General features: G+C 41.2%; 1 protein-coding gene across 1 annotated transcript in view; it reads left to right on the top strand.

Moving 5' to 3' along the window:
• ATP10B (ATPase phospholipid transporting 10B (putative)) overlaps positions 1 to 12,250 on the top strand; it is a 110,664-nt gene that overhangs the window by 49,564 nt on the left and 48,850 nt on the right. The window contains exons 5-8 of the mRNA XM_025178505.3: positions 188 to 319; positions 4,159 to 4,286; positions 8,735 to 8,987; positions 11,082 to 11,317. Coding sequence (XP_025034290.3) covers positions 188 to 319; positions 4,159 to 4,286; positions 8,735 to 8,987; positions 11,082 to 11,317 — 749 coding nt within the window. The remainder of the gene's footprint in view (positions 1 to 187; positions 320 to 4,158; positions 4,287 to 8,734; positions 8,988 to 11,081; positions 11,318 to 12,250) is intronic.

Here is a 12,250-nt window from a genome sequence, read left to right as displayed (position 1 = left end):
GTCTTCCTGTCACCCTTCAGCTCTGACATCTCTCCCTTCTGAAACTCCTCCAATGAAATGCTTGGAGTCAAGTGAAGATTTTGGGGCACCAGCATGTTAAGTATAGTTATGTATTAACCCTGTCTCTTCCCCAAAAATATTCTAAGAAACTAAATAAATTAAGCTGTCTCCAATTGTGTTTCTGAAGGTCATGAAACCAAGGCCATGCTGAATAACAATGGGCCTCGTTACAAACGTAGCAAGATGGAACGGTGCATGAACATTCATATTTTCTTTTGTGTGGGGCTTCTGTTCATCATGTGTCTTATTGGAGCAGTAGGTATGGAACAATGTCATCTTCCATTTGAAACTTTTCCTTCTTTGTGGTAATTAAGATTTTTTGTTATAAGGCATGTGTACGTTCCAGAACCTAGACTTGAACACCTTTTACTCTGGGGGACTTCATTAAAACATTGATGTTGACTTTATAATGGGTTTGAATCAAAATGTCAAATAATCCCTAATCTGGGAGGAAATACAACTGCGGGTATACATTTTCATCTTTGGTTCTTGTAGGGTTTGCTAGATACTAATCATGGAAATAGTCATCTTCATTGCATTACAGAAAGCTGCAGCACAACATTGCATTCCAAAAGTGATTATGATCCTATCCTAGTCAGAGCAGGATCAATAAATTCTCTTAACTCTAATGAACAAAGGGTCAAATTTTGAGCACAATGAGTTTTCCATGGACCATGACTATACAGAGGTTACAAAGGCTCCTGCAGGTATCTTGTGGTTTTTATGCATTTTAATTAAAATACAGCATGGCCATGAAGTTCCCTGGTGCTATTGCTTTGATGGAGTTCACACACACATGGCTGTAACACACTGACACCTTAACAATTTTCCTGGAATTTGCCCATGAGAGCTGTGATGTGGCATACCAGAAAGCCATTAAATTAGCACTTCTAAAAGAGAGGAAGCATCAGAAAAAAGGAATCTGTTTAACTATATGTTTTGTTAGTCTATAAAGTGCTACCAGACCAGTTTTTGTTTTTTAAGTTTATTCTATACAGACTAACTCAGCTACCCCCTGAAGCAGTAGAACTCAGATAATTCCTTTTTAATATTGTTACTTCAGGTTGGAATGAGCTTTTCTTTTCTGAATAGTGATAGAAATGTAGCCGTGTTAGTCTGATGTAGCTGAAACAAAAAACAGGACTATGTAGCATTTTAAAGACTAACAAGATGATTTATTAGGTGATGTGCTTTCGTGGACCAAACCCACTTCCTCAGATCAAATAGTGGAAGAAAATTGTCACAACCATATATACCAAAGGATACAATTAAAAAAATGAACACATATGAAAAGGACAAATCAAATTTCAGAACAGAAGGGGGATGGGGAGGGGAGGTAAATGTCTGTGAGCTAATGATATTAGAGGTGATAATTAGGGAAGCTATCTTTGTAATGGGTAAGATAATTAGCGTCTTTATTCAAACTTAGGTGTAAAGTGTCGAATTTAAGCATGAGGATTCTCTTTCAAGTGTAGTCTTAAAAGGTCTTTGAAGCAGGATGCAGGTAATCAAGTCGTTGAGACAATGTCCTTTCTGGCTGAAATGGCAAGAAACTGTTTTTTCTTTGTGATCCTGTCTAATATCTGTTTTGTGGGCATTGATCCTTTGGCGAAGACAATTTTCTTCCACTATTTGATCTGAGGAAGTAGGTCTGGCCCACAAAAGCTCATCATCTAATAAACCATCTTGTTAGTCTTTAAAGTGCTACATAGTCCTATCTTTTTTTTTCTGGCTTAGAAATAGGATTTCAGTTAGTCAGCTGAATTGTATGCATTTGAGAGACACTTGACCTTCATTACTCCAGGGCTGCAGTCAAGTATACTTGGGGTACATCTACACTACAGAGTTTTTTCAGGAAAACAGCCGTTTTTCCAAAAATAACTTCACTTACGTCCACACTGCAATTGCGTTCTTTCAAAAAAAATTGAATGAACAGAGGGGTTTTCAGACATTGGTAAACCTCTTTCTTCAAGGAAGAAGCCTTTTTCCGAAAGAGCTCTTTTGGAAAAAGGTGTGTGTGGACATGGAAGTGGGAGTTCTTTTGAAAGAAGAGGAAAGAGGAAAAAGCACAGGTGCCCTGGTGACCACTGCATCCATAGTAATCACAGCTTAAATGTGAGAGAGCATCCATTCAGTGTAGAATCTATTTGTCGAAAAAGCAGATTGCTTTTTCAATGTGCTTTGGCAGTGTGGATGCACTCGTTCGGAAGAAGTTTTTTCAGAAGATCTCTTTCCGAAAAGATTCTTCTGAAAGAAGCTTGTAGTCTAGATATAGCTGGTCTCTCATATTTGTCATGCTCATGTACAGAGTCCAGAATAGCAAAATCCTTTAATTTAAGACTTGTTGTGTTCACTAATGCAAAACGTCAACATTTAAAAACTAATATATCTGTTATCTTATAAAAAGAAAAAAGAATTAAACATGAAACTTGTAAAATAGTAATAAATCCACTTAATTTCATCTACTTATCTGCTTTAGCTTGTTGACATTAGTTTCCTCAACAAAACTTGGTAATGTAGACAGACCTCTCAGTGATCAGTATCTTGCTTGCACTTAATTGCAACATGGTTACTCATGTGGTAATGGGATAATTGTCTTTGTTCAAATATTATCAGGTCTGTAGCCACCAAAATCTGGTGTTCTCTGACAAGTGTTTTCATAGCCAGCATGAAATAATTTGAGAGTCTCTATCTAGTCCATATTTTTTTAAAAACTGCTTCCACAATTGGCATTAAAAGCATCTTGCATAAGAATATATGAGGACCATTCTAGGTCAGACCAAAAATACATCTCTTTCAGTGTTTGTCTTCAGATAGTGGCCAATGCCAGGTGCCCCACAGGGAATGAACCGAACAAGCAATCATCAAGTAATCCATCCCCTTTGCCCATTCCCAGCTTCTGAGAAACAGAGGGTAGGGGCACAATTTCTACCCATCTTGGCTTATAGCCACTGATGGACCTAACCTCCATTAATTTATTTAGCTCTTTTTTGAACCCTGTTAAAGTCCTAGACTTCATAACATCCTCTGGCAAGGTGTTCCACAGGTAGACTGTGCGCTGCATTAAGAAAAACTTCCTTTTGTTTTATACCTACTGCCTATTAATTTCATTTGCTGATCCCTAGTTCTTGTGTTATGGGAAGGAGTAAATAATTCCTCTTTATTCACTTTCTCTACACCAGTCACAATTTTATAGACCGTTATCATTTATCCCCTTATTTGTCTCTTTTTCAACCTGAAAAGTCCAAGTCTTATTAATGTCTCCTAATGCAGCAGCCATTCCATACCCCTAATAAATTTTTGTCACCCTTTTCCAATGCCAAGATACCTTTTTTGAGATGAGACAAATACATCTGCAAGAAAGAGGCCAAGATAAAGGCTAGAAGAGTGAAGTAGTAGAGAATTTGCTTTTTATATAAGGTCTGGAGCTAGAGACAGTGTAGGGGAACCTTGTGTTCCTGCAGACTTCCTATACAGTATCGAACAACACTAGTTCTGTATTGAAATGCAGTATGTGGTGTTAAGCTAGCATTCTCAAGCAACTTGCATATATGAGAGTCCAGAAAGAAAGATGCTGAAGTAATCATGGCAGTAGCAATAAAGCCTTGAACAAAACATCTTTCTTTACAAAGAATAATACCTTTTTTCAAAAGCGCTCTTTTGAAAAAAGGCACTATGGAATGCAAACTGTGCTTTTTCGAAAGAGAGCATCCAGACTGCCTGGGTGCTCTCTTTCGAAAAAGTGGCTTGCTTTTTTGAAAGTACTGGTTGTAGTCTAGATGCTCTTTTTCAAAAGAAGCTTTTTTAAAAAGTATCTTTCAAAAAAGCCTCTTTTGAAAGATGCTTGTTGTCTAGACGTAGCCTAAGAGTCCTCACCCTTCAAGTTTGCTACAAATACAAACTTTATAAAAATATGGTGTGGTGTTCTTCATTAATGGCCCAGGTTACAGTCAAATTACAGTATTGCTTGGGGACATGACTGTGACTTTTTTTCTTTTTAACAAGATTGTAAAAAATAGAATGTACATATTCCAGAACTCTTGCCCCATGACTATATTACTTAACTTATTCCACTAAAACAGTGTTGATTCTATATAGGTCATGTCATTTGGAATGGGAACTTTTCAGAACACCCACCATATGAAATCCCGGAAGTGAATGGCAACTACCTTTCTTCTGCTCTTGCTGGTTTCTGCATGTTCTTGACAATGATAATCCTGTTACAGGTAAAATACAAATTTTAAGAATCTGTAGCTTTGGAAAGGGAGATGTAATGGCTGCCAATCAATTACAGCCTCTTGATGGTTGAATTTATTTGTAAAACTTTTCGTAAAAATAGTACGGTATTTTATAGAAATGGTCCAAAATACTATTGTAAAGTAGTTACACTACTTTTGGACCATTATTGTAGAATATTTATTTAAGTGATAACAGGTTTTTTGTATTTGTAAGTAAAAAATCACCTGGTAGAGAATAAGGGTATGTCTACACTGCAGCACTAATTCAAACTAACTTAGTTCGAATTAGTTAATTCGAACTAAGCTAATTCGAATTAGTGCATCTAGACTTAAAAACTAGTTCGAATTAGCATTTTGCTAATTCGAACTAACATGTCGACACTGAGTGGACCCTGAACTGAGGTTAAGGATGGCCAGAAGTAGCACCGGCAGGGCATCAGATTAGGACTTAGAGCGTGGAGCTGCTGTCTCAGGCTAGCCGAGAGCTGTGCTTAAAGGGACCCGACCCCCACCCCGGACAGACAGTTCTCAGGGGTTCCCCGCTTGCAAAGCAGTCCTGGCTTGGAGTGCCCTGAGTGCCCACATTCGGCACATCACAGCACTCGGCCATCAGCCCGGCTGCACTTGCTGCAGGCTGCCATCCGGGGAGGGGAGGTCAATCAAGGGGCTTCAGGAAAGCTTCCACCCTGAGGAGCCCGCAGAGCCAGCCCAGTCCTCCCCATCAGGGGCTCATACCCCATTCCTCCCTCACCTCCTTCCACTTGCCCCTCCATAACCCCCCTTCCTGATGTACAAAATAAAGGACATGTGTGTTCAAAAATAGAAACACTCTTTATTGAACAAAACTCGGGGAGACTGGGAAAAGGAGGTGGGAGAGGGGAAAAGAGAGGCTGGGAGAGGGGAGGGCAACTAAAATGATCAGGGTTTGGAACAGGTCCCATATGAAGAGAGGCTAAAGAGACTGGGACTTTTCAGCTTAGAAACGAGGAGACTGAGGGGGGATATGATAGAGGTCTATAAAAGCATGAGTGGTGTGGAGAGGGTGCATAAAGAAAAGTTCTTCCTTAGTTCCCATAATAGAAGGACTAGAGGACACCAAATGAAATGAATGGGTAGCAGGCTTCAAACTAATAACAGAAAGTTCTTCTTCACAAAGCAAAGAGTCAACCTGTGGAACTCCTTGCTGCAGGAGGCTGTGAAGGCTAGAACTAGAACAGAGTTTAAAGAGAAGTGAGATCAAGTCATGGAGGTTGGGTCCATGGAGTGGTATTAGCTACACAGCCCTTAATTCAAACTAGTTAATTCGAACTAGGCGTTAGTCCTCGTAAAATGAGGTTTACCTACTTCGAATTAAGCGCTCCGCTAGTTCGAATTAAGTTCGAACTAGCGGTTTGCATGTGTAGCGCCTATCAAAGTTAATTCGAACTAACGTCTGTTAGTTCGAATTAACATTGTAGTTTAGACATACCCTAAGTTACTATAGGTCAGATAGAAGTACTCTCTTTATTCTGAAAACTTCTTAAGGTATAAGGTTCTACACTACAACATCCAAAAACCCATAGTTAATATAATGTGCGTATGAGTATGTACATATACATAGACACACAATTATAGACATTGAGGACATAGATTTAACTCTTTTCGCTCTTTCCCAGTGTATGGATATGAAGGACATGGTAATATCATTAAACTAGTTCCAGTATTAATAACATTCAAACAAAGGAGGACAATTCCATCAGTATGTTAAAATTTCAGTGTTTTTCCCCTGATTCAGAATGAGAATTCTATTTAGTAGCTCAAAGAAACAGTGGAAGAAAAGTTATTGTAGTTTTTGCCAACAGGGAATAATAACTAGATAAGGCTATGCTGGTGTGTAGAAGGAAGATAAATTAGAATTGGGAGACCATACATCTGAGTCTGATTAAGCCTAACTGAGAACATTTTATGGGATGGGGATTTATTTTTCACATTTATTATTATAGCCACTGAGATTTGAACAGACAGAATTTGTTTAGCATGAATAAAATATGAGGACAACATCTTGAGCTGTTGGTAGAATCCCTAAGGAAGCTGTGCCTTATTTCTGAAACTGAATACTGGTATATTTTGAGAATTGAAAAGTTTGGGAGGGACAGAAGCAGGAGAAGTGGTAAACAAAGCAGTTATTTGTGAAATGTATTTATGGTAAGAATTGAAAAACATGCTAATCCATCCTGTTTTAGGAAAATGAGCAAGATATGCCCAGGGCAGGGATCGGCAACCCCCAGCACATATGCCAATTTCCCGTGGCACAAGGCGCGGGAGCTCAGCCCTGCCGCTCCCTCCCGTGCATCCGGGAGCTCATGCTGCAGCTCCAGCCTCAGCAACACAGCTGTAGGCTGGAGCACTAGTTCCTGTTTTCTGCTGGGAGGGAGGGGAGCAAGAGAGGCATGTGCACATCCCTGGGGCTGTCCCTGCCCCGCCTGGGAGTGCTGCTCCTGGGAGTTAAGGGGTTAACACTCCCACCTCCGGCTACGGGCTTTTTGCTTGGGTGAGGGAGGGGAGGAGCGGGGCTGGGCCTATTCTGCAGAGCTGGGGCTGGGCAGCCTACACACCTGGTGCACCAGGCTGCTCCCATGGACTATGTGCAGGATCAAGAAGCTCCTTCCCCAGCACTCCTCTGCACCCAGCTGGGCTGGAGCCAGCCCTGGGCAGCCTTGGGTTCTGCCTGCCCCAGCCCCAGAGCTGCAGCCTTCAGGCTGGTCCGGGCAGGGAAGAGACTCTGTCCCCACCTCTGCCCCAGCCTCTCCTCACTCCAGCATTCTTGACCTGCCAGTGAGTGTGCTAAGGGCACAGGGGGCTGGCATTAGGTGGGAGTGAAAGACGATACAGAGGCAGGATGGGAGAGGACATGGGGTGATGCAGGACATCAGGCTGCAGCAGCGGGATGGGAGGGGGCAGGGCTTGCACTGAGGGGCATGGGGCGATGTAGGGGGATTAGGCTTGGGGAGATCATGGGGCTGAGGAAAGCAAGGCTGGAACAGAGGAAAGATGTGAGGGGGATATAATTTTACTTTGCAGAAGCTGCAGTTTCCTTTACTCCCCACTTTGCCTCCCTCCTAACCTAGCTATTTGGCTGCATTCTCACCCTCTCACCTTTTCTGTGTTACTTCCCCAATCCCCTCCCACCCCCAAATTCCCTCTCCTACCCCCACCCCACACCCTCTCCTGCCACCTGCCACTCCCTTTTGGACTTTGCCCTCCTCACCCCATCCTGCATCCCTATTCCACATCCCTATTTCACGAGGAGTAATGGTAGTTCGAACTAGGAAGCCTAGTTCGAACTACCTAGTTCGTGCCCCGTGTAGCTGCGCTGCACGGGGTTCGAACCAGCGGGGTTTTAAAAATGGCGGCTCCCCGCTTATGCAAATGAAGCCCGGGAAATTCAAATCCCGGGCTTCATTTGCAAGTGCGGTATGCCTACATTACCCCGCTAGTTTGAACTATCGGGGTAGTGTAGACATACCCAAAGGGATTTAGGGGTCATAGTGGACCACTAGTTAAACAAGAGTCAACAGTGTGACTTTGTTGCAAAAAAGGCAAACGTGATTCTGGGATGCATTAATAGGAGTGTTGTGAGCAAAATACGAGCAGTCGTTCTTCCACTCTTCTCTGTGCTGATTAGGCCTCAGTTGGAGTATTGTGTCCAGTTCTGGGCACCATATTTCAAGAAAGATGTGAAGAAATTGGAGAAAGTCCAGAGAAGAGCAACAAAAATTATTAAAGGTCTAGAAAACATGATTTATGAGGGAAGACTGAAAGAACTGGGCTTATTTAGTTTAGAAAAGAGAAGATGGAGAGGAGACGTGGTAGCAGTTTTCAAGTATCTAAAAGGGTGTTACAAGGAGACAGGAGAAAAATTGTTCTCTTTGGCCTCTCATGATAGGACAGGAAGCAGTGGGTTTAAATTGCAGCAAGGGAAGCTTAAGTTGGACATTAGGAAAAACTTCCTTCCTGTCAGGGTGGTTAAACACTGGAATAAATTGCCTAGGGGGATTGTGGAATCTTCATCCCTGGAGATATTTAAGAGCAGGTTAGACAGACATCTGTCAGGGATGGTCTAGACAGTGCTTGGTCCTGCTGTGAGGACAGGGGACTGGACTTGATGATCTCTCAAAGTCCCTTCCAGTTCTATGATTCTATGATTATGGAGATCAAAGCACTTCAGTGTGAGAGTGACCATGACGTATACATTTCCTGTGAATTAGAGGGACAGTGAAAATCTTCCTGTCACTGGGTTAAAAAGACTTAAACTCCAGAAAGAACTGGTTATTTTTTCTTCTCCATAAAGTGTCATGACTGCACTGACATAAGTCTTGGTTGCCAGTGTGAAAAGTACAGATAGAAAAACACCCACCACTGAGATTATAACATCTTGTACAACATTCTTTTTTCAGATTTTAATCCCCATTTCTCTCTACGTGTCCATTGAGTTGGTAAAACTGGCCCAAGTTTTCTTAATTCATAATGACATTGACCTGTATGATGAAGATGTAGATTTGCCTATTCAATGCCGAGCTCTAAATATCACTGAAGATCTGGGGCAAATTCAGTACATCTTCTCGGATAAAACTGGGACCCTAACAGAGAACAAGATGGTGTTTCGGCGCTGTACTGTTGATGGAAATGAGTTTTCACATCAAGAAAATGGTAAAATACAAAGAAATATTATTGTATTATGATCATGCTATGCCTTCGCCTGACTGGCTAAATCTGGCTTAATGTTCCATTTTGTGGTTTGTTTGGGACAGGGGGGTTGTTTTGCTTGATGAGGGTTTTTTTTGGGGGGGGGGGGACTTTTTGTTATAAAGATTTACAAGAGATTGGCAGTTTTTAAGATTATTCTGAAGCCACATAACTAATTTTCCTATTCCCACATCAAACATCTTAGCCTCTGCTGTACCATGATCCAAAATTCAGGACTGCAAGGAAGAAATAGCCTCTTAAATTCAGCCCTCTGCTATAACTGCCAGCCTTACCTTTCCCTGATTCTTACTAAGAAAGATAAGTAGTAATTAAATTCAGTGGGTCCAAAAGTAATTACCAGTACCATACAAGGTATGAACAATTATGTATTTGCCAGAGATGGGCATAAACTACAAAGTTCATATCTGCACTTCCCCAGGGATTGAGGTATTTGAATCTGGGGGGTTTGGCTCAGGTCCATTGGTGACAGTTACTTTTTCATTCATAAAAACTGCTAGGCTATGTCTAGACTGCATCCCTTTTCCGTAAAAGGAATGCAAATTAGACACATCGCAATTGCAAATGAAGCGGGGATTTAAATCCCCCCCACTTCATTTGCATAAAAATGGCTGCCGCTTTTTTCCGGCTCGGAGCTTTGCCGGAAAAAAGTGCCAGTCTAGACACAGATCTTTCAGAAAATAAAGCCTTTTCCAAAAGATCCCTTATTCCTCTTAAAATAAGGAATAAGGGATCTTTCGGAAAAGGCTTTATTTTCCGAAAGATCCGCATCTAGACTGGCACTTTTTTCCAGCAAAGCTCCAAGCCAGAAAAAAGCGGCAGCCATTTTTATGCAAATGAAGCAGGGGGGATTTAAATCCCTGCTTCATTTGCAATTGCGATGTTTCTAATTTGCATTCTTTTTACGGAAAAGGGATGCAGTCTAGACACAGCCCTATAGTTTTTGTAACACCTCATTGAAATAGAGGGAGATGAATTCTGTCTTCATTCAAGAGAGGTGTAAGAGATAATTAGGGAACCCCACCTAAAACAAGACATAATGGAGTCTGCCCTGAACCTCACTGCCCTGAACCTCACTCCATATAAGCAGGAGCCACAATATGTGTGTGTGTGTGGGGGGGGGGGGGGGAGAAAATGATAGGTAGGCTGAAGTACAGACAAACTGAGTACAGAGGGACAAACAAACTGAAGCAAGATCTACTGAGAGAACTTGGACAAGCACAGTCTACGGCCCTGAAAGAAGCTGGAGAATGGGTTAGTGCTGGCTAAGGATGCTTGGGACTGCATGCAAAACATCTGTCTCATTGGGATTCCTTCTGTATTTGGAGACTCAGAGTTTTATATATTCCCTTTTAATAAATATGGTTTCCTCCAAGAAAACACCAGACCTCGTTGTTAATACTTACACCCAAGTGCAGCCCCCTCGGGGACATAAACTTTGACAAGCCACTAAGGTTAAAAAAGGATAACAATGCTATTAGTCTCATCTTGTAGCCCTTGCTAAGATAACATTCCCATTTGACTGCAACTCCCTTTCATGTTGTATTCTTCAGTGGGAATTTTTCCTGTAGGTAATGCAAGATTGGATCCAAAATACTTATTATGCATATAACTACTCCCCCTCTACATTATATTTAGAATGTCATTAAGCTGGCCAACAGCTGCCAAATAGATTTTCATGCTCTGTGAATGAAAACATTACCAAATGTGTAAATTACCATAGTTCATTCTGTTCCATTGAACTGTAAAGAGTGCAGCTAAAGAGACTTTAGTTAAAAAAAGTCCAAGAAAGTAATCAGTCTCCTAACATTTGAGTTGCTTTGGTTTGTATTCAGTGGGAGGCATGATAAGAAACTGAACTGTGCATAGAAGTTTTTCTGGTGATGGTTTGCAGATTGTTATGACAGATCACCAGTGTACAACCTGAAACTATGAGACTGCTGTGCCATCTGATAGCTATTATTTGGTATTTGTTAGTTAGCTGTGCACACTTCTAATAAAAAAAACAGACTAGTCAAGATCTTGGTATCTCTCTTCCAGCCAAACGCCTGGAGACCTATAAGGAACTGGACTCAGATGAGGAAGACTGGGCAAGACATCAGCGTTTTGCTCTTCCTGTTATCAAGATTGAGAAACCCGACACTTTAAAACAGAAAACAGATAAGCCCTTGAGAAGGTGCCAAAGTGCTCGGGCTCGATTTCAGGGACATTCAAGAAAGAAATCATTGGGGCATTGTGACAGCCTTCGGTCTCAAGTGGCATTCAGCAGTACCATAGTGAGTAATTTCATGCATTTTCGGATCTCTAATTCATGGAATTGTTTGAAGGGAAAAGGAAACCAAAGGAGGAAAAGAGTCAATAAAACACCACTTGTTTACTAGGCTGGGAACAAGGACACTATAACCTGCTAGTTGCCAGAGGAGGCTACATGGTCACCCCCCCCTCCCCCTTTGAATTACACTATCATGGAAAAGTGGTAAATTGAGCCATCAGGAGAATTATTCTGTAAAAAAGATCATAGAATTATAGAATCCCAGGTCTAGAAGAGATCTCAGGAGATCATTGAGTCCAGACCCCGCCCAAAGCAAGACCAACCCTAATTAAATCATCCCAGCCAGGACTTTGGAAAGCCAGGACTTAAAAACTTCTAGGGAGGGAGATTCCACCACCTCCCTAGGTAACCCATTCCAGTACTTCATCACCCTTCTAGTGATATAGTTTTTCCTAATATCCAACCTCATGCTTCACCAGGCTCACCAACTGGGAGGAGGGAGGAGCACTTCACTATAGCTAAAATACACTGAACATAAATTGGTTTTGAAACAAAGTTAAAAATATAAAATTTGAGTTCATATAAAATAAGGCTCTAATTCTACTAAACACTAAACACTTTGACCGCAATCCAGAAAAATACTTCAGCACATCCTTATTTTCAAGTACACAAGTAGTCCCACTGACACCAGTGAACAATGCACATATCTAAAATTAATCACTAGTACTGATCAAAAACTCCCAGAATGTCACAACTTTGTCAGAAATTTAGTAAAAAAAAATGGGCCAACATTTTCCAGGTTGAAAGTTTTCAAAAATCAGAGTTTTGATTTTTTTTAAATTGAAAAGGCAATAATATTTGGGAAATTTTGACTTTTCAAATCTGCTCTGTTAAATACATACTCAGTTGTATTGGAATCAGAGTACTGAGCAATTCA

This window comes from Pelodiscus sinensis, chromosome 16 (assembly GCF_052426305.1).
Source record: "Pelodiscus sinensis isolate ZL-2025 chromosome 16, ASM5242630v1, whole genome shotgun sequence".
In the NCBI taxonomy this organism is placed as follows: domain Eukaryota; kingdom Metazoa; phylum Chordata; order Testudines; family Trionychidae; genus Pelodiscus; species Pelodiscus sinensis.
Note: the sequence above shows the minus strand (reverse complement) of the source record. Positions and strands in the feature narration are given on the sequence as shown.